Here is a 22416-nt window from a genome sequence, read left to right as displayed (position 1 = left end):
GTCCCGGCCTTTGGTCCAGGCAAGGGTGGCGAGGGCTGGAGCCCTGAGGCGCGGGCCGGGCAGCCCGGACGATCGCACGCGGAGCGGTCCGCAGCGTCCCCGGGAGCAGGCGCGGGGACCGCGGGCTAAGGTCGGTCCTGAGAGATCGGGAACGGCGATCGGGGTGGGTGCTGCGGGAGGGCAGGCCCGAGAAGTGGGAGGGGACAGGTTGAGGGGTGGTCTCTGAGGAGGAGCCTGGCTGGACTGTATTGTTCGCCACTCGGCCGCCCGGAGCGCGCGGCTCTGGCCGAGGAGGGCGCGCGGGGCGCTTCACTCCCCAGGTTCACGGGTCCCCAGCGCCCCGCGCTCTCCAGCGCGCCCCGAGACAACCGTGAGCAGGTGGGTGCGGTCTCCCCCGGGGGGCGCGGGGCGGGAGGCTTTCCGCGCCGGTGGAACTGCGGCTGCTTCGCCCTCTGGGACACAGCCCCCGGCGAGTCAGCGGGCCGGGAGGCCGGGTGGGCGCACGGTAGCGAGGGTCCCCCGCCTCACCCGCGCCGGGTGCCTCCGCAGGACCCCGGAGCCGAAGGCCCCGCGATGGCCTCGGGACGCAGCCGCAGGGAACCGCCGCGAAGACACCGAGGGGCCCCTCCCTAGCGGCGCGCAGACTCCTCCGAGGGCCCTCCCCACCCGCGGGATGGGGGGCGGAGGGTCTGCCCTGAGGGTCTGCGCCGACCACCGCGGGGGCATCAACTGGCTCAGCCTGAGCCCCGACGGACAGCGCCTGCTGACGGGCAGCGAGGACGGCACGGCCCGGCTCTGGAGCACGGCGGACGGCACGTGCTGCGCCCTCCTGCAAGGTAGACCCTTCCGGCCGCGTCCTCCGACCGCTCGCCCTGCCCTCCTGTCCGCCGCTCGCCAGCCTCTGACCTGTCCGCAGACCCCTTCCCCCAAGTCCAGCGCGCACCCACCTTGGACCCTCGTGGAAAAGCCCCCCGGGGCGGGGTGAGGGTGGGCGTGCAGAGAGGCCGCGATCCCAGCCAGCGAGGCGAGGGGCGCGGCGGCGAGGGCGCAGTGTCCGGTCAACACCTGGGTGAAATCACTTCCGTCACCGCAGTGGTGACAAACTGAAAGAAAACCGCACCTCTGCCCCTTGAGCTGAGTGTCGCCCTGCCTTCTCTCTCGCTGGCCTTGTGACCTATGGCCTCACGTTTCCTGTCCCCGAGCCTTTGGACACAGCGGGGGCTGGGTCGGCGGCCTGGGCACTGCGGCGGCGGGGGTGCTGCCTGCACGGTGTAGTGCTCTTGGCCCGTTAGTGCAGGCGGGGAGACTGAGGCACGGAGTTAATTAAGTAGCTTGCCGGCCATTTACGCAGCCCCACCCCGCGGGGAGGGGCAGAGTCGAAAACCCCCTCCCTCATGCGGCCACCCGGCCCTGCTCTCTCTCGCTGCTTGGTCTCATGTACTATTTGGAAACGCCATGAAACAGCAGGAGATACACTTCGGCTTAAGTATTGCTTCATAAAAGAGCCCTGAGGATACACCCGTGCCGATTTATATTTGTGCACTTACTGGTGGGGAGGTGGATTCCCCCACCCCCACGGGGGGCCTGTCACATGCCTGCAGCAGCGGACTGCCAGGCCCCTCCGCTCTCTGAGTGGCCCCTGTAGCCCCTGGCAGAGGCACCAGGCTGCCTGCCGTGCGCGCAGTTGTTTGTCACCACGAATTTTTCCACCACAATCAGCAAATCCTGGGTGGCCTGCCCGCCCCCTCCCCCACCCCCCTACCTCCTGTAGGCACGGGGAGGAAATTAGCTTCAGGACTGGCTGCTCCTGCCCCTGCTGGTTTTAAACAAGAGCAGTGGAGGGGTGCCGTTTGGGGCTGCCTGCTCTTTGGGAGGCAGTGTGGATAGTGGGGAGTCAGCCACCACTCGGAGACAGTCACACACTTGGCCAGACGTAGATCTGTTAGAAAATTTAAATCCAGTTGGTATTGTTTCCCAAGCGTGACACTTTTATCTGGAGGGCTTTCAGAAATGCAGATTCCCACGTCTGGGTTTCACTGAGCCCTTGGGGTGGGACTCTAGAATTGGCATTTCTTTCTTTATTTTTGGTAGTGTTGGCCTTCCCAGGTGGCTCTAGTGGTAAAGAACCCACCTGCCAAGGCAGAAGACACAGATTCCATCCTTGGGTCGGGAAGATCCCCTGGAGGAGGAAATGGCACCCCATTCCACTATTCTTGCCTGGGAAATCCATGGACAGAGGAGCCTGGCGGGCTACAGTCAGTGGGGTCGAAGAGAGTCAGACACAACTGCAGCGACTTAGCACACACTCAAGCCGGGTCTTCCTTGCTCCCTGCGGGCTTTTCTCAGGTTGCAGCGATCGGGGGCTACTCTCCAGCTGTGGTGCTCAGGCTTCTTGCTGCTGTGGCTTCTCTTGTTGGGGAGCAGGGTCTCTAGAGTTCGGGGGCTTCAGCGGTGGCCCTGTGACATGTGGGATCCTCCCGGACCAGGGATCAAACCCGTGGTCCCTGCATTGACCGGTGGATTCCTTACCACCGGGGCCCCCAGGGAAGGCCCGGAACTGGCATGTCTGACACACTGCAATGTGGCTCTAATGGTCGGCTGGCCTGGGGAGCCCTGGGCCTGGTGGCTCTGATGGTCGGCTGGCCTAGGGAGCCCTGGGCCTGAAAGCCCTTGTAGGAGCTCAGTTTATAGGCCAGTTTCTGCTCCAGCAAGCTCCGGTCCTTTCAGGAGTGATTCTGGCCTGATGGGCACCTGGCTTTGCCCAGGGCCCCCCGTCCTTGCCCCAGCCCTGCCCTGCCATCCTCATTCAGCTCTGTCCTGGTAAGTCCCCCGCACACCCTCTTTAGTGGCCCTTCCGGTGGCTCATCCCCACAGGACAGCAGCACTGCTTTTAGTGAGGTCACCTGGACTCTCTGACCGGTGGCTGGTTGGGGGCCGTTCCCCGAGACAGGAAAATGCTGTCAAATGAGATGACTGCTGCCAAGATCCTTTCCATCACCATGGAGTCTTCTGTTATGAAGGTTCGAACGTAAAGAATTGTCAGGGACAGACAGGACTTTCCTTTTCCCACAGTTGCACTCTGATTTGACTTGTAAGAGACTCATTTTGAGTTTATGATGATCCTTGTGCGCACCCCTGCCCCATGGAAAGCAAGGACTTGCCAGCTCCACCCCCCACTGTAGGATTTTTTTTGAATCAGTGAAGTACTAATAAGATGCCCTGAAATTTTAGTTTCCTATATTTTACCAACACTCTTCTAAGTACATATTTTCTTCTGTTATTAACCCTTACAATTATGAGGTGGTTAGACTTGATACCAGTTTATTTTATTTATGGGCTTTGAGGCGAGGCTTATGGGACCCTACTTCCCTGACCTGGTACTGAACCCACGCCCTGGGCAGCAGATGCTCGGCATCTCAACCGCTAGCTGCTACTGCTGCTGCTAAGTCGCTTCAGTCGTGTCCGACTCTGTGCGACCCCGGCAGCCCACCAGGCTCCCCCGTCCCTGGGATTCTCCAGGCAAGAACACTGGAGTGGGTTGCCATTTCCTTCTCCAATGCATGAAAATGGAAAGTGAAAGTGAAGTCGCTCAGTCGCGTCGGACTCTTCTCGACCCCATGGACTGCAGCCTACCAGGCTCCTCCATCCGTGGGATTTTCCAGGCAAGAGTACTGGAGCGGGGTGCCATTGCCTTCTCCGCTGGACCTCTAGGGAATTCCCTGTTTATTAATTTTTTAGACCTAATGAAGCATAGTTGGTTTACGATGTTGTGTTAATTTCTTCTGTACTGTAAAGTGACTCAGTTGTACATATATAGACTTAAATATATTCCTTCTCATTTTCTTTTCCATTATAGCTTGTCACGGAATGTTGACTGCAGCGCCTCTGCTATACAGCGTGGCCTTGTTGAGCCGTCCTGTATGTGATAGTTTGCCTCCCCGATCCCAAACTTCCATTCCTACGCTCCTCTATCTCCTCTCCCCTTTGGCAAACACAAGTTTGTTCCCTGTGTCTGCGAGTCTGTTTTTGGTTTCATAGATACGTTGATTTATTTGTGTTGTATTTTAGATCCCACATATAAGCGGTTGCGTATTGTACTTGCTTAGTCTGATAATCTCTAGGTCCATTTATGCTGCTGCAAATGACATTATTTCATTCTTTTTTTAAAAAAAAATTTCTTGGCCACGCCCCATGGCATGTGGGATCTTAGCTCTCCTGAAAGAAAGTGAAAAAGTTGCTCAGTCGTGTCTGGCTCTTTGCTACCCCGTGGACTTAGAATATTCCAAGCCAGAATACTGGAGTGGGTAGCCGTTCCCTTCTCCAGGGGATCTTCCCAACCCAGGGATCAAACCCAGGTCTCCCGCATTGCAGACGGATTCTTTATCAGCCGAGCCACCAGGGAAGCCCAGGGTAGCCCCCCTATCAGGATCGAATCCACCCCCTCTGCAGTGGAAATGCAGAGTCTTAACCACTGGACCTCCAGGAAAGTCCTATATTTCATTCTTTTTATGGCTGAGTAAGATTCCATTATATGTATGTACCACACATTTACCCATTCATCTGTCAGTGGACACTTAGCTTGTGCCCTTGTCTTGGCTGTTGTGAACAGCACTCCATGATGACACCAGTTTATTGATGAGACAGACGGGAGGTGCAGATATTTACCAACATGCTGCACATTCTAAGTGTTTTCTGCATACTCACCTCGTGAGGCAGGTACTCTTGTCAACATCCTTGACGCACAGAGTGGTTGCAGTGCTTGTCCAGGGTCACACAGCTGGGTGGGAAGCCTTCTCGCCCTTGGCCCTACTCTTGCCAGGACAGAGCTGTAGGACAGCCGTGCCCTCCCGGGGCCACGCGGCTGGTCAGCGGCAGCCTGATCCCTGGAGGTCTCCTGACTCCAGATCCAGGCTCTTTCCACTCCCGTTGTAGAAGGTGCCTCATCGAGGTGGGGACCGGCGCCCCGCAGAGCCCTGGGCCCACCGAAGGCAGCGAAGGGGCAGCCCGCTGGGGCACCCTCCTGGGTTTGTTGGGTAGAGCAGACTGGGTTGGCAGCTCCTGCCTTGTGTTTCCTTCTGCAGACAAGCTCACGGCGGCAGAAGCAATTGGGGGCCAGAGGCTGTTCTGTGAATCTTGCAGGGTTTAGGGAGCCTGTGCCAGGGGGTGGGAAGAGCCAGGCAGTACCTGGTGGCACAGAGGCTCAGCGGGCACACTGTCACCCATGGGGACCCCTGGAGACTAGGCTGCAAAACCAGTCCCCTGAGCTTCCCTCCCGCAGCAGCTCTGCCCCTGAGAAACTGTGAACCCCTGAACTGGCTTTCAAATGTAATTGGTGAGCTCGTAGTGAGAGAGATGGCTTAATTGCCTTCTGTAAAGGGAAGAATTGTTTTCACTGTAATTCTTCCCCTTCGCCTCTTTTTCTCCTTTAGCCTTTGGGTGCCTGTTTCTTTGGGGCACATCATGGGATCAGTGGGGCCAACAGCGTTTCCCCCAGTGGCGGTTCCTGTCCTGGTCTGTTCTCACTTAAGTCAGGGACCCAGCCTGAGGTTCCAGCCCACGATGGCTGTTCCCCTGCAAGCTTCCTTCTAACAGCACCTTCTCACGTGATGGGGGTGGTGATCGTTTTCCGTTCCGTGTAGACAAACAGCACACTCCTATCTACTGGAAGCCTGGTGGGCGCCTGCCCGTCTAGATGACCCCTACTTGGCTACCAGGTAGCAGAAAGGACCATTGATGGTCCAGAGCCTGAGCTCTGGAGCCAGGCAGCTTGGGCCTGAATCCGGTTACATAACTTCTCGAGCCTCACTTGCTTTATCTGTGAATTGGGGATGATAAGAATAGTTACCTAACCTCAGAGGGTCATGGTGGGCACCAAGCCAGTGAATATAGAGCTCCTAGTTCCTTGCATTTGCTGACATACCCTTCACGCACAAATTAGAAACAGCATCCCCTGGGCCCTGAACTGTGCCGGCTCCAAAGCTCTTCCGCGTTTGCTTCTCACAACCCTGTATCAATCCCATTTTGTAGATGAGGAAACTGAGGCTAGCCCGCCCTCTGCGCTCCTCCCTGTGAGTCCCCTCACCTGCCAGTTGGCTTGACCGCACTGGGTGCCTGTGTCGGATTCAGAGGTGCCAGAGACTTGGCCCAGCCCGGGGAGTTTGCAGATTGGATTGCTTAACTGAGGGGCTGTGTGCTTGAACTTCAGATGAGCAGGAACTTGGTGAGCTGGGCTAGTCAGGGTTCACTTCTTGTCCCAGGCGGGCCTGGAATGGAGACAATTTTTAATTGTTATATATAAAAAAAAAAGTAACATAAAGTTTACCATCTTAACCATCTTTAATGTCCAGCTCAGAGATACTGAACTTCAAAAATGTCATGCAACCATCACCTCACCTCCTCCAGGACTTTTTCATCGTCCCCACCGAACAATAACCCCCCTTCTCCCTCCCCAGCTCCTGGCTCCCACCATTCTGCTTCTTCCTCTGGGAACCTGACTCCCATGGGTTCCTTGTGTAAGTGGAATTTGTCTTTTTATATTTTTATTTTATACATATTACTTTGTCTTTTTGTGATGGCGTGTTTCCGTCCGCTCAGTGTCCCCAAGGCTGTGACACGGGGCAGAATGTCCTCCTTTTGAAAGCAGAACCCTCTTCGCTTGTGTGGATCTAATTCATCTTTATCCATCACCCACCCTTGAACACTTGCACTGCTTCCACTGACTTTGTGAGTGATGCTGCTGTGAACCCAGGTGTGCAAATCTCTCTCCTAGGCCCTGCTTTCCCTTCTGGGTGTGTACCCACAAGTGGGATTGCTGAGTCATCTCATACATGCTTTTAAAAGGGCACGTAGGCGCCCAGGGGAGACATTCAGACAGAAACAAAATTGTTCTTAGCTTTGTCCCGGTCAAAGAAGCGTTCCGTAAAAAAGCAGCCCTGGATTTTCAGCACGGAAGGGAAAGAAGCCCACACTGGTGACTCATTCTCCAGCTCTGTGGAGACCACCGTCCTGGGAGGAGAGCTCCCCCATGGGAGCGGATCAAGGAGAATGGGATGGGAGCAGACGGCAGTTTGGTTGAGGTTGCGGGACCAGAGAGGCTGGGGCTGAGGATGGGCACTGAGGTGGCAACAGAGACCAGCGCGGGGGTGGGAGCCTGGGGGGCGTGTGGCCCACGCTGGGGTTCCCCGTGGCTTTGTCAGACCCCGTCCATTCCGGCCAGAGCTTCCGTGTTCGGGCAGCAGCAGGAAACCAGCGGCCTCTCCCAAATGGTCACTCACGGAGTTTCATGAAGGGACTTTGGCAAATGTGGGCAGAGGGTGGGAAACCGCAGAACCTGGGTCTCAGCGGGGCTGACCCTCCCCAGGCGGCCGTGGTGCGGAGGGGGCTTCGTCCAGGGAGGCAGGACCCTGGTTTGTGGGCCTCGGGGGACACATCCTGAACTGGAGGCCCCTCCTGGAGCTCCCGACTGTCTGAGCCCTGATGGCAGTGGGGGGTGGGGGGACAGGAAACCCCCAGAGAGAGGGGACAGGGAGCCCCCAGGGGGACAGGGAGCCCACAGTGGGGATAGGGAGCCCCTGGGGGGGACAGGAAGCCCACAGTGGGGATAGGGAGCCCCTGGGGGGGACAGGGAGCCCCTGGGGGGGACAGGGAGCCCACAGCGGGTATAGGGAGCCCACAGTGGGGATAGGGAGCCCCTGGGGGGGACAGGAAGCCCACAGTGGGGATAGGGAGCCCCTGGGGGGGACAGGGAGCCCCAGGGGGGTATAGGGAGCCCCTGGGGGGGACAGGGAGCCCACAGCGGGTATAGGGAGCCCACAGTGGGGATAGGGAGCCCCTGGGGGACAGGAAGCCCACAGTGGGTATAGGGAGCCCCTGGGGGGGGACAGGGAGCCCACAGCGGGTATAGGGAGCTCACAGTGGGGACAGGGAACTCACAGTGGGGACAGGGAGCCCACAGTGGGGACAGGGAGCCCACGGGGAGGACAGGGAGCCCACAGGGAGGATAGGGAGCCCCCAGGGGGGACAGGGAACTCACAGTGGGGGACAGGGAGTGCACAGGGGGGACAGGGAGCCCATGGGGGGATAGGGAGCCCAGAGTGGGGACAGGGAGCCTGGGGGGGGCTGCAGAGAGCAGCTTGGACAAGGGCAGGGGGCCCCACTGCGCAAACGGAAGACTCCAGGGGCAGCAGAGCTTGTCGTGCTGAGCTGAAGGCGAGTTCAGCAGGGCCATGTCCGCCCTGGGCCCCTCGGCCCCTGCAGACCCTGGTCTCTGGTGGGGTGAGCCGCTCCTGCCCATGGAGGGGTTACTTCAACTCTGAACCCCCCAGCATGTCCAAGGGCATGCGAGCCGGGAGGCCAGGAGGGCCAACTACCTTGGCAGGAAACCCTGAGCCTCAGCATATTCTCTTGAACAAAATAACCGCATTTTATCTGCATTCTGCAGCCCTTCAAAAATATTTATTTTTCGTTTGGCTTTCTTGCTTATTCTGCACAATTCCAACAGCTCGTGGCCGAGGCTCTGTGTCCCCAGGGACGCAAGGGCCCCTCCCGCCTGCATCCTCGGTGACCCTGCCGGGGTGATGGGGCCCTGTTGTTGCTTGGTGGCTTCTAGTCTGTGGGTTACAGCCAGGGCCTTGCTCACAGCCCCCAGGACCCCGGTGTGGCAAGGACTCCAAGCCCGGAGGGCTCCCTTTGGTGTGAGATGGATGTCTGGTGCCGGAGAAGGGGTGTGTGCACGAAAGAGCCTTGACTGGTGCAGGGACCCCCGCCAGCCCGGCCAGGCCCCCCAGAGGGTGGAGGATCAGTCCAGCCCAGCTTCAGAGATGAGCTTTTCCACACTGAAGAACTTCTTTTCGTTGTTACCTCTTTTCTTCAAGCCTGTGTTTATACTTCTGTTGGTTTGCAGTCACGTGTCCATCGTTGTTTCAACTTCTACAAATCAGAGGAGCGGCCCCACTCACAGTCTTGGCCAATGACTACAGTTCCATCGAGCCGAGGTGCCAGCCTGGGGATTTCAGTGCTTCCCTTGGTCTGGTTGGTGGGTGCACTTGCGCTCTGCCTTCCTGCTGTCCGATGCTGCTGAGACGGCACGGAAGGAGCTTAGATTTTGGACTAAGCGCCTTAGTCTTAGTCTGGACTGGGGGTGGTGCCCTGGGGGACACTTTCCTAGTCTTGGTGGGCTTTGGGGGACCCCTGTCTCGGTGCTGAGTGCTCCCAATCCCTCCTGACGGCAGATCCGGTCTCGAGGAGAGCGCATTGACAACCCTCAAATATTATATAAACATTTTGGGGTTGGCAGAAAGCTGGGCCGCGTTTTGCCAAACACATTTTGCCCTCGACTTTTAAACTGACATGCACTTTGATGGAAACAATCTCATGTTTACTTAATTCACAAACGTTGTTTTCCTAGAGGCCTGGCATATGCTATCCAAGAAAATATTTATTTCTTACTTTTTAAAAAAAAAATTCTGTTTCTTAGAACCCACAAAGTTGGGTTCTTTCAAGAGTAATTAAGCTTGAACCCCAGGCCAAAAAAAAAAAGTGAGAATCAGTTCGAAACTGCTCAGGAGGTTCTAAATCCTTGTCTAATTGATACCAGACATTGAGAGGAAATTTTTAAAATCGGATCGAAATCTTTAATGTCATAAATACATCACTCACATCGTTCTTGTTTTGTGTTCATCACTCGCCTTGTCTGTGACATAGCTCTGAGGTCTCACATTCCTCTAATTCCACTGATTTTTCTGGTCTCTGAATTCTCCTCCAGTAGAGTCAGCTTCAGTTTACTGTTGGACGTGATTATATTCGAGATGAAAACACTTCTTCTTCTTTTTTTTTTTTCTTTTAACTTTTATTTTCTATTGGGGTATAGCCATTAAGGGGCTTCCCTGGTGACTCAGGTGGTAAAGAATCCGCCTGCAATACAGGAGACCTGGGCTCCATCCCCTGGTCAGGAAGATCCCCTGGAGAAGGGAAGGACTACCCACTCCAGTATTCTGGCCTGGAGCATTCCATGGACAGAGGAGCCTGGTGAGCTATGGGGTGGCAAAGAGTCGGACAAGACTGCAGCAAGTTAGCTCCTGCATAGCTGATGAACAAACTATGTTGTGAAGGTTTCAGGTGAACCTCGGAGGGATTCAGCCATGTACATACAAGCAAACGCTTACCTGGAAAACAGGCTCTTCTGTGTCCAGGGATCAAGGGTCCCCAGGGCTGCATAATAAGGCTCGAGGCGTAAAGATCAACCCCACAGCCAGGGTGAGAGCCGGAAGATCAGACAACTGCCCCGTAAGAGCGATGGCCAAGTGCGCTTGGCGAGACCCCGGGCTGCATGGCCCTCGCTCCGTCCCAGACCTCTGCCCTCGCCCTGTCTGCTTCATCCACCTTCTCTGCTGAGTGCCTGAGTCCTGGCCCCCGGGGCCCCTCCTGCTTGGTGTGTGCCATCTCCTTGCTCAGACACTTCCTCTTCTCTGGACAGACACCACAGAGACCCTTCCTCACCCACCACACCCGGCATCTGTTCTGCTGACCCTTGTCATGCACTGTCCCTGCACCCGTCACTCTTGGCCAACTGTCCCTCCTTCTGGCCTGGCTGTTCTCCTGGAAGGCAAGTTGTTGTTCAGTTGTGTCCAACTCTTTGCGACCCCATGGACTGCAGCACGCCAGGCCTCCCCATCCTCCACTATCTCCCGGAGCTTGCTCAAACTCATGTCCATCGAGTTGGTGATGCCATCCAACCATCTCATCCTCTGTCCCCTTCTCCTCCCACCTTCGATCTTTCCCAGCATCAGGGTCTTCTCCAGTGAGTCAGTTCTTTACATCAGGTGGCCAAAGTATTGGAGCTTCAGCTTCAGCATCAGTCCTAATGAATATTCAGGACTGATTTCCTTTAGGATTGACTGGTTGGGTCTCCTTGCAGTCCAAGGGACTCTGAAGAGTCTTCTCCAGCACCGCAGTTCAAAAGCATCAATTCTTCAGTGCTCAGCTCTCCTTATGGTCCAGTTCTCACGTCCATACAGACCACTGGAGAAACCACAGCTTTGACTATATGGACCTTTGTTGGCAAAGTCTTTGCAGGGGACGTGTCTTACTTATCCCTGGATCTGTAAGTGTTTCCTGTGGGTGCTGTGACTGATGATCACACTGGGTTTCCTTGAAACAAGTTTATTATGGCACAAATCTGGAGGCCCAAAATCAGTGTCACTGGGACGAAATCCAGGTTTCCTCTAAAACCTGCAGGGAGACCGTGGTCACCTTTCCAGCTTCTGGCAGCTGCTGCATCCCTTGGCTTGTGGCCTCATCGCTCCGGTCTTCAGGGCCAGCAGCCACACGTCTCTGCTCCTTCTTCAGCATGCCTTCTCCATGTCCTGAGCCCTCCCTCTGCCTTCTTATGAGGATGCTTGTGAAGGCATGTAGAGCCCATCCTGATATCCAGGATCATCTCCCCATCTCAGGGTCCTCCTTAATGAGTTGCACCTGTAAATGTGTCTTTTTCCAAGAAAGGCAACATTTCTAGGTTCCAGCAATTAGGAACCAGCTCTGTTTGGGGCCCGTGTTCTGCCCACCAGGGTCTCTCCCCAAACGTAAGGACAGCTCACAGCTAGCATTTACGCACCCTGTGCAGTGGCCCCGTGACTCAGGCAGCGGCACTCTCCCCATTTCAGGTGAGGAAATCGAGGCACAGAGAAGGAAATAACTTGCCCCCAGGCAGCCAGTAGCAGCACCAGGCTGCTCTCCTGGGCAATCTGGTTCCAAAGACCATGCCCCTGGCCTCTGTTCTTCCTGCCTCTATAACATGGGGCTCGTTGAATGACTGAGTAAATACAAGGAGCTGAAAAGTTTGAAGAAAAGGAGGGACTTCCCTGGTGGTCCAGTGGCTAAGACTCTGCACTCCCAGCGCAGGAGGCCCAGGAACAAGATCCCACGTGCTGCAGCCAAAACCCGGCACGGCCAAGTAAATAAGTAAATAAATATTTTCTTTTAAAAAGACTAAAAGAAGATGGTTAAGAAGGAGGAGGGAAGCAGAGAAGTGAGGAAGGATTCCGGGGCAGGCTGAGTGCTCCCTGAATTGCTCCTGGCTCCCCACGATTCCTGAGAGTCTCCCAGAGTTACAGCACTGTTTTGAAGTGCTGATCCCTTCTGGACTCAGCCCAAACTGCCCGCAAGCTGCTTTCTTCCCTTCCTCCGCGTCTCAAACACGCTCAGGGAGCAGGCCTGCCCCGCAGCGCTCACGTGTCCTCCCCTCGTCTGCAGGACACGAGAGCTACGTGACCTTCTGCCAGCTGGAGGACGAGGCCGCCTTCACCTGCAGCGCTGACTGCACCATCAGGAAGTGGGATGTGCTGACCGGGCAGTGTCTGCAGGTGTTCCGGGGACACACGTCCATCGTGAACAGGTCAGTGGGGCCGGGGGGTGAGGACTGGGGACCGAGATGTAGGCTGTGGGGCCCCTGCCCTGGAGGAACTTAGCTTCTGTGAGGAGCACCTGTGGACGTGTGGGGAGGTGGCCAGGAGCACAGGGCAGTGGAAGCCCCAGGACAGAAGTGTCCCCGGGTGTGACAAGTGCCAACTGCCCAGGGCTGCAGGTGTGTGTGTTTTGGGGGTCAGTGGGGGGCAGGTTGGGAGGTGGAGATGCGGACAGGGAGGCATCACCAACCCTTAGACTAGTGCCTGGACATCCTCGCTGGCCCTACAGCACAACTGCCCCCAGCTGGGTGCAGGGAAAGGCCTTGGAGGCTACAGCTCCTACCGATGGGAGCAGATTCCAGAGGAAACGGCTTAATCGGTGCCTGATGCTGGACTGGGCGCTTGGAGGAGGAGCAGAATGGGGCTTGCTCTGCAGAGGGAGTCGAGGATGTTTTTCAACCTCTTCTTTCCCTGTTGCTGTTGAAAATATCCCAGCCGCTCCTTCTCACAGAGGTTTGAGTTTTTCCAAAAACGTATCGAGTTTGGGTCTGAGCTGAGCCATGGAAATTCCTTGCTGATCAGATCCGCTGGACAGTATTTCTGTAACTTGGGGCGGTCTCAAACCCCGCCCCCCCCCGCCCCCTGAGGGACTGCCTGGTAGTATCTGGAGTCTGGGCACCTGCCCTTGGGCCCTCCTGACCTCAGGGGCCGGGAAGGGCGCCTCTCCAGGGAGTTAACTAGGCGAAGAACGTGCAACCAGGCGCTATGGGGGCCGTGGTTGCAGAGGACAGGGAGCAAAGGCTGTTTTCAGCCAGTGTGGGCTTTGCAGAGCCTGGGGCCGGGTGGGACCCGTCTGGCCGGCTGGTCTGGCACACAGCGGGTGGAAATGGTGGGCCAGTTTGGTCATTGATGGCCCCCGATGGATGGATGCTCACACAGGGCAGGAGAAAGGCCAAAGTATCACACTGACTCAGGATGGTGCTGAGAGGAGAAGGACCCCAGTGGGGACCCCAGGAGAGCTCCAGCCCCTGCCTCCTGCAGCTGAGCTCTGATTCCCCTCCCCCAAGCCGCCACCCGCCTTAGCCAGAGCAGGTGGGGACCAGGGACCTGGGAGGCCAGGCCCGGCCAGGCAGGGGTGGAGGAGGGCTGGGATGAGGACTTGGGTCTCAGCTACTGCTGGCCTCTGCCCAGCCTGCTGTCCCACTTATTTATTTAAATATATATATGTATTTTTTTTTTTTTTTTGGTTTCGAACCTTGAGGAATCCTCGTTCCCCAACCAGGTATCAAACCCGGGCTCTCAGCAGTGAGTGTTCAGAGGCTTGACCACTGGGCTGCCGGGAAATTAGTTCCCAGCAGTGGTTTACCTCGAGAAAGAAGTCTGTGACTGAGGAAGAGTGTGGGCCTGGGGGCAACTCCTCTTGTGAGGCTGGGTGCTGCTGGAAGGGCCGACAGAGGAAGGGGCAGGTGGAGAGGGTCCCATCTCAGGTGGCCAGCCAGCCCTGACTGTACCCAACCGCTCCTCAGAAGTGAAAGTGGACGTTGCTCAGTGTCTGACTCTTTGCAACCCCATGGACTGTTCAGTCCCTGGAATTCTCCAGACCAGAATACTGGAGGAGGCAGCCTTTCCCTTCTCCAGGGGATCTTCCCAACCCAGGGATGGAACCCAGGTCTCCCGCAGGCAGATGCTTTACCAGCTGAGCCACCAGGGAAGCCCAAGAAGATGGGAGTGGGGAGCCTATCCCTTCTCCAGCAGATCTTCCTGACCGAGGAATCGAACCAGGGTCTCCTACATTTGCAGGTGACTCCTGAGAAGTAAATCTGCACAGAAATTATGCTCTGCTGAGCACACATGTTCACAGGCAAACACACATATGCACTCAAGCACAGACACACACCCAGAGACTCCTTTTGAGCAGTTGGCTGTTCTGAACATCTCCGGGTGCGTATTTGCATTGTTACATAGCTGTGCTCACAAACGTTCCGTGTCCCTGGGTGAGGACGTGGACTTCGCTTCTCATGGTTTCAGAGCAGGGCCAGGTGTGTGAGCTTCTGGGGACACCCGGCCTGGCCCAGCGTCCCTGCCATCACAGGCCACACAGGCGGGACTCGGGCCCCCAGGACGTCACCCAGGGTGCCAGGTCATCACTTGCCTTTAGAAGCACCCATGCGGTGAAAACCGCACCTCCTGGCCTTAGGGAAGAAGCCGGCGCCTACTGAGAGTGTGCGGGCTGCTTCCTTAACGACTCGTGGGCGGGAGGACGATCCTGGGTGAGAGGCGGGCGGAGGGTCTGCTCCACTCCGTATCCGTCTCTCCCCCTGCCTGTGCTCGGCTCACAGGTGAGACCTTTTTATGGTTTTAACGTTTACATTTTTTGGCAGCACGGCACAGCACGCGGGATCTCAGTTCCCTGACCGGGGATGGAACCGTGCTCCCTGTAGTGGAAGCTCGGGGTCAACACGGGACTGCCAGGGAAGTCCCCAGGCGAGACCTTTTGAAAGAGAGGGCATGAGATGATTAGCCTGCATACCTGATAGACAGGAGGCCCCCACCTGCTGCAACTAGAGAAAAGCCTGCAGCAACGAAGACTCGGCACAGCCAATACATAAATAAACTTTAAAAAAAAGAGGGATCACAAGGTTCCTCTGACTCTGTGGTGGGGGGTCCTGACCCCTCTGTCCCCACATAGATGACACACCCCATTCCAGCTTCAGGCAGCTGCCTCTGGGGGTGAGTGTGTAAATTAGGGTCCGCTCTCATGCCCTGTGAAGTTACACACAGAGTTGTAGTGTATTTTCTGCGGAGAAATGCTTAGCGTACATCAGAACAGGAGTAAGAATCGGGAATATTTACTGCTTGGGAGGCTCTGCTCCCCCATGGCCTCCCCCAGCCGCCTCACTGTCCCTTGAAAAGGGGGTTCGAGATTCCTTGGCCTTGAGGTTTTTCTCCAATTCGTGTCTGCCAATCGCTGGGAGCATTTCCAGTTTCTCATCCATCTCCTGGGCTCATTGAACACGTCAGTCACCAGTCACAGGGGACCCCGTGCCGGCCTGCCGGGCAGCCCTTTGCTGCCTGACCCCTGACCCTTCCCGTCTCACCACCAGGATCCTGGTCGCCGACAACCAGCTCTTCAGCAGCTCCTATGACCGGACGGCCCGCGCCTGGAGCGTGGACAGGGGGCAGGTGGCCCGGGAGTTCCGGGGTCACCGCAACTGTGTGCTGACCCTGGCCTACGCTGGGGCCCCCTGCATGGAGGAGGCGGTGGCCGGGGGCCTCCTGGTGACAGGCAGCACGGATGCCACGGCCAAGGTGTGGCAGGTGGCCAGTGGCTGCTGCCATCAGACACTGCGGGGCCACACGGGCGCTGTGCTCTGCCTGGTGCTGGATGCCCCGGGCCACACGGCCTTCACGGGCAGCACGGATGCCACCGTCCGCGCCTGGGACATCCTGAGCGGCCAGCAGCTGCGCGTGTTCCGGGAGCACCAGGGCTCCGTCATCTGTCTGGAGGTGAGACCTGCCTGACTGCTGGGGGCCCCCCGGCACCTTCCCTGGGTCAGGCTCAGAGCGGCTGCCCACCCTGTGTACCAGTCAGCTCAGGCTGTGTAACAAAGTAACCGCAGATGGGGCAGGTGAACAACTGAGACTGGTTGGCTCACCGCTCTGGAGGCTGAAAGTCCAAGAGCAGGGTGTGGGCAGGGTCGGTTTCTTCCGAGGCCTCTCTCCTCCGCTTGTAGATGGCCCTTCTGTATCCTCATGTGGTCTTCCCTCTGCATCCGCATTTCCTCTTGTAAGGACACTCATCACACTGGATGAGGTTCCACCCTAGTGCCCTCATTTTAGCTTAATTACCTCTTTTAAAGTTGTTGTTGTCCAGTTGCTCAGTCGTGTCTGACTCTTGGCAACCCCATGGACTGCAGCACACCATGCTTCCCTGTCCCTCACCATCTCCCAGAGCTGGCTGAAACTCATGTCCATTGAGTCTGTGATGCCATCCAACCATCTCACCCTCTATCGTCCCCTTCTCCTGCCTTCAGTCTTTCCCAGCATTGGGGTCTTTTCCAGTGAGATGGCTCTTCGCATCAGGTGGCCAAAGTATTGGAGTTTCAGCATCAGTCCTTCCAATAAATGTTCAGGGCACTTTTTTTATTCTTACATCTATCTTGGCCATGCCCCATGATGTGTGGGATTCTAGTCCCCCAATCAGAGATCAAACTTGCGTCCCCTGCCATGGAAGCGTGGAGCCCCAACCACTGGACCACCAGCAGGTCCTAATTGCCTCTTTAGAGACCTGTTTCCAAATACGTCACATTCACAGGAACAGGGTGAGGGCTGTTGTTCACACGTGAATTTTTGTTTCCTTCCTTGTGAGATGAGGATCAGGTCTACCCACAAACTGTGGTCTCTCCATGCATGCTCAGTCACTTCAGTCATGTCCAGCTCTTTGAGACCCCATGGACTGTAGCCCATCAGGCTCCCCTATCCATGGGATTCTCCAGGCAAGAACACTGGAGGGGGTTGCCATGCCCTCCTCCAGGGGATCTTCCTGGCCTGGGGCTTGAACTTGCGTCTGCCTGCGTCTCCTGCATTGCAGGTGTATTCTTTACCCGCTGAGCCACCTGGGAAGCCCAATTGTGGTCCATAATTCCTAAATCCAGAAGTTCCCAAAAGAAATGAAGTTTTTTCCTTAGCCTGGGCATCAAAACTCGCTTGGCGGCAAAGCCTGGCCTGAACAGACAGGAGACTGGTGGTGGGTCAGCTCATCCCACTTCCTGGGAATGCACGCATATACTTTGCTGTGGAAGCATGCGTGTGTTCCTCGAGTCCAAAAGCTCCCGAAACACCTCGGGCCCTGTGATCTGGATCAGGGATCCCGGACCAGGAGCTGTGCCTCCCCTCAGCGGTCGTGAGGACTTCCTGAGTTGACGCAGACACGGTGCCTGCCATGGAGCCTGTTCTTGACACCCGTCAGCCCGTGATACTTGCTCTGGAGCCTCTGGGGATGCGCTGGCCACACTCAGTGAGCACATCTGCTGGATGTGGTCCCTCCCTCTGTCGAAATATCAGGGTCTGGGTGTTCCTGGTCCCGGTTGTGGCCACGGCCTCTTCCCTTCTCCAGGCCGGTTCCCACACCCGAGATGAGCAGGTTGGGGTCCAGGGCTTGGTGACACGGAGGCTCTAGGAGCCACCAGGGCAGCGATGGGGTGTGCTCGAGGTGTCAGGAAGCGGCATGCGGCCGTCCCCTGGAGAGCCGGGCCAGGAGGCCCGATTTTGGGTTCTGGGGGTGAAGGGTAGCCCTGGGACCCCAGGACCAGTGGAGTAGAGAAGGTCTCCACCTTGCTTGGACAGAATGACCTCTGACCCTGGTGAACCCCAGAGTGGCCATGTGTCTTTGGTTGTGTTAACACAAATGGTGTCTTTCTAACTCAGATCCTGCTTGAGGGAGACTGGTGATGGGGGTGTGGGTGCTGAGCTGAGAGTTGGCTGCCTGGTATCTTTTTTTAATAAAAAAAAAAATTTTTTTATTGGAGTCTAGCCCCCTGGGGGGCTGCCCTGTGTACACTGTGCCTGGTCAGGTCCTTCTGTGTGTGGAGATAAACTTGTGGGCCACCTTTTCAGAGGCTAAGAGAACAGATGAACCTGCCTCTGAGCTATGGGCCTGCATGGATATGGTACCCACCGTAGCATCCTCCACCTGCAGCCCACTCGGAACTTTCTGGGAGCAGAGGGGGGTCCCGAGAAATCGGCCAAGTCCCACGGGGCCTCTGCCTTTCCCCTTCACTAGAGGACGTGTATCCAGGGTCAAGCAAGCCAGCCCCAGAGGGTTCCAGAAGCCAGGTCAGGGTGGAGCCAGGTGTGCACGGGCCTCCTGTGGAGAAGGTGGGCCAGAGCAGAGGCCAGGGCTCACCTCCAGGTAGCAAATTCAAGGTCAAGCCCGCTGACCACCAAGGGGCCCTGCTCCCTTACCCCCACTCTTCCCAGAAGCTCCCAGGGTCTGGGCTCGGGCAGGTGGTCCTTGTGAAGAAAGAGAAAGTGGAGAATCTTTCCTGTCCCTTCATATGTTATGCTTTTTACATTTTTTGTTGTGAAACATTTGAACCATGAAGCGTAGCAGACACTAGGACAGACTCTATGTAGCCGCCTCTTGAAATGAGGTATTAACACTCTGTCATGCTTAATTGATACCTTTTTGAAATACTTTGTTTTTTTTACATTTAACTTTTTAAAATGTAATACACACAAAAGTGTACAAAATGGATCACAATACTTCATGTCTTTTTAAAGAAATATTTCAAAGACAGCCAGACAGGGACAGGAAAGGTGCGGTCGAGTGTGGGGCAGTCCAAGGGCGGTGGGGTGCCTGCCTGACCGTCCGTGGCGTCGTTGGGGGCGCTCCGTTCTTTTTCTGCAAAAGCCCCCGGGTAGGGGGGTGTTTGGGGGCAGAGGTTGCTGTTGCCTTTTAGGTGTACGTTCCAGCCCCTAGGTTCGACCAGGCTGCCGACATGATTGAATTGATCCTCACGATGGAGGTTAATTTTTCTCATTTGGTACACGAGGAGACGGAAGCTCAGCGCGGGTTAAGCAACTTGCCCAGGGTCTCCCAGCCGGTAGGGGTAGAGGCAGGATTTAAACCCAGGACTGAACGTGTAACCTGGGCTTTTAATGAGCAGCTTTTCAGGGCGTGTCAGGGTCACACGATGCTCTGCACCTGGCCCTGTGCACCGCCTGGCCCAGGGGATTCTCTCCCGCTGCTCCGGTACAAGGCCTGTCATGAGCCGAGGCGAGGGTGAGGCCTGCTCCCCCACCCAGGGCCATGGGTGCGGACCCCCAGGCCTGCGGGCCTTGAGCTGCCCTCCATTTGGGCGATCACCCCGCAGGGAGACGGCCCCAGGTCCTGTCCCTCAGAGCTGCCTTGGCCGCCGGGAATCTTGCGAGACCGGCCCTTGAGACTCGCCCTGTCAGGTCCCTCCTGCTGTCTCCGTCTGCCTGGAGCCTCCCTGGTCTCCCCTGCTGCCCCCCGGGGGTCCTTTCAGGAAACCAGCCCAGGCGAGCCGTGAGGCGTCCGCCAGCTTGTCAGCCTCTGGGCTTGGGGTTTGTGCTTTGAAGTGTGCTGCTTGGTGCTTTCTTTTTTTTTTTCTTTAATTAATCATGTGTTTATTTTCAGTTGGGTCTTTGATGCTCCGGCTTTCTCTCACTGCGGTGAGCAGGGGCTACTCTTCCGTTGCAGTGCACGGGCCTCACTGCAGTGGCTTCTCTTGTTGCGGGGCACAGGCTCTAGGGCAAGAGGGCTCAGGAGTTGTTGCTCATGGGCTTAGTTAGAGGAGAAGGGGACGACAGAGGATGAGATGGTTGGATGGCATCACCGACTTGATGGACATGAGTTTGAGCAAGCTCCGGGAGTTGGTGATGGACAGGGAGGCCTGGCGTGCTGCAGTCCATGGGTCGCAAAGAGTTGGACACGACTGAGCGACTGAACTGAACTGATGGGCTTAGTTGCTCCATGGCAAGTGGAACCTTCCCGGACCAGGGATCAAATCCGTGTGCCCTGCATTGGCAGGCGGATGCCCATGCACTGCAACACCAGGGAAGTCCCTGCTTGCTGGTTCTGGGGCACATGCGCCAGGCCCTGCATCATCAGGACCCCTGCTTTGAGCAGGAGGCGTCCTCCCTTTGCCGCAGCCGCTGTGGACCCTCTGTGCCTCCTTTGTGGACTGGAGAGGGCAGAGGGGTGGAGGCCATGGGGCTCAGATGCACCACTGGGGTCTCCGCCTCACCCGCTCCCCTTGAGAGGTCTGGGAGTCCCAGTGGGCAGTCTGGAGAGTGTGATCACTGGAGGTCTGGGGCTGCCTCTGGGAGGGACACAGCGGGGGTGGGGGGTACAGTCAGGAAACACGGGGGCCAGTGGCAATAGGCTTGGGGGGCAGGAGGCAGATGGTGCTGGGCAGCGTGAGGAGGGGCCCTGGAGGGCGGATCTCCCATAAAGAATGAGGGGGGTCCGCTTGGGGGCACCTCCCGTGCAGAGAGGACTTGTAAAGGGGAAGATGGTGTATGTCCAGGGTCCTCTAGGGACAGTGAGGACACAGGGGCCTGGGGAAGCCGGCCACATCCCAGACTCTGTGTACAGGGCTCGGGGGGCCCCCGAAAGGCCAGGAGCAGGTGGGGGCACCAAGCAGGAGCCCTGCTGCCATCAGTGGTGGCACAGACGGAGGGAGGACTCGGGTGAGGTTCTGGATCCTGCTAGAGCGCTCAGGCAGGCGGATGTCACCTTGGCCCTGTCCTGGTTGAGTGGACGCCAATAAGAGAAGCCAGAAGCCAGGCTCCGTTGGCTGGGCTGGTCATAACCCCAGTAGGACTGCAGGGCAGGGCCTGGGAGGCACAGGCCAGGCTGGTCGCCCACTTGGTCCACAGGAAACCCCCAATGCCTCTGTCTTAGCGACTTGCCCAAGGCCAAGTCTGACCTGTGCGGTGGCTGGGGTGGGAAGAGGAGGTGGGCCAGAGTCCTATCCTTTGGGATTTAAACTAGGAGATAATAAGGGGCCACTGAGTCAGGAGTGGGTTGTGGCAAAGTCAGGAGCGTGTGCTCCGCCCACCACCCATTGCCCCTGGAGAAGGGCCTCCTCTTCCCTAAGCCTCCAGGGGTTCCAGGCCCCAGCAGTGCAATCCCTGGCTCTCTCCAGGGCTTGTTGCCTGGCCCCCATCCTCCTGGGCTCTGCCAAGTGGAGGAGACCTGGTGCCATAGCCAGCTAATGGCAGCTGGGGACCCACCCGCCGGCACCTCCTCATGCCCCCCTGCCCTTGTCTCCCCAGCCCATTCCTCACCTCCTGCAGCACCCACCAGGGGTGTGAATGCCACTCCAGCGGAGGGGGTGGGGGACACACGGGAACTGGGGAAGCCTGTCTCCAAAGGCGGGGGCCAGGACCCCGTGATGGCCCCTGGGTGTCCAGCTCTGGTCCCAGCAGAGGGCTACCTCACACATGCCACAGCCAGTCAGGTTATTTCTAGACCTTTCTCTCTCCCGCGTGCCCTCCCTGGAGCGGAAGTCTAGCGTGAACGCCCTGCCCTGGGAGCCCTTTTCTCAGCTGGGACAATCCTGGGACCTACAGTAGCTACAGGTGGATTCCCGTGACCTTTCCGGGGGCCAGGCTGTTCTTCAGTAGGAAACTGCTAACGAGAAACGCCTGGCGGTAATGCTGGCAGCGGCAGCCGACATTTCCTGGCCCCTGCAGTTAGGGTGCTGAGTGCTGTGTGGTTGGGTCTGAGCCCCATGAGGAAGGGGCTGGCTTGGTCCTCACTGTGGGTGAAGCGGCTAAGAGCAGAGTCAGTGACTTGGCAAAGGGCCAAGGGCCAGAGAGGCTCTGCAGCTGGGTCTGTCTGATGCCTGCAAGCCCGCCTGACCCCCACTGCCCTGCAGAGGAGGTGGGGGGTGGGCAGCATGACCTCGGGCACCAGAGTGGGCGAGCGGGTGGGACCCCCGGGCAGGGGCATTTCTGGCTCGTCCAGTTTCTCCACTAAGACCGGCACGTGCCCCTCCCCGCTTACATACAGAGGTTTGGAGGGGCTTCTGAGCTGGCCTGCTGTGTCCGGTGCCAACCTCCCCCCTCCCCCTGCCCGCAGCTGGTAAACCGGCACGTGTACTCGGGCAGCGCCGACAGGACGGTCAAGTGCTGGCTGGCAGACACCGGCGAGCGCGTGCGCACGTTCACGGCCCACAGACACAGCGTGAGCGCCCTCAAGTACCACGCGGGCACCTGTAAGTGACCCCATGCTCCCCAGAGCCCCGGCCTGCCTGTCCCGTCACGCCTCACCCCCCGGCACGTCCGCTCTCATCCAGGCCGCTCTGCTTCCGCTGACTCCACTCTACCCTCCTCGAGCCTCGGCTGTAGCTCAGTTTGGGTGGCGGCCAGGAGCGGCAGCTGTGCCTCTTTTGCGCATGTTTGTTCCTCCAGCCAAAGAAGTTCCAAATAAGCGTGTGGGGGCCTCTCCCCACCTTTGCCCACCAGGATGTACAGCGACCTG

At 57.5% G+C, this 22416-nt stretch overlaps 1 protein-coding gene across 9 annotated transcripts in view; it reads left to right on the top strand.

Moving 5' to 3' along the window:
- The first annotated feature begins 245 nt into the window (after positions 1-245).
- The window catches only part of WDR86 (WD repeat domain 86), a 40897-nt gene continuing 18726 nt past the window's right edge, over positions 246-22416 (top strand). For 8 of the 9 annotated variants that reach the window (XR_009494111.1, XR_009494112.1, XM_024990395.2 and 5 more), the window contains exons 1-5: positions 246-378; positions 550-836; positions 12250-12391; positions 15506-15908; positions 22015-22150. Coding sequence is in view for 7 of the 9 variants with exons in the window: in XM_024990395.2 (XP_024846163.1) it covers positions 674-836; positions 12250-12391; positions 15506-15908; positions 22015-22150 (844 nt within the window). In the remaining 2 variants the exon portion in view is untranslated. 9 annotated transcript variants of the gene reach the window in all.

This window comes from Bos taurus, chromosome 4, assembly GCF_002263795.3.
Source record: "Bos taurus isolate L1 Dominette 01449 registration number 42190680 breed Hereford chromosome 4, ARS-UCD2.0, whole genome shotgun sequence".
Classification (NCBI taxonomy): domain Eukaryota; kingdom Metazoa; phylum Chordata; class Mammalia; order Artiodactyla; family Bovidae; genus Bos; species Bos taurus.
The sequence above is the reverse complement of the archived record's forward strand: the minus strand, read 5'-3'. Positions and strand labels throughout refer to the sequence as shown.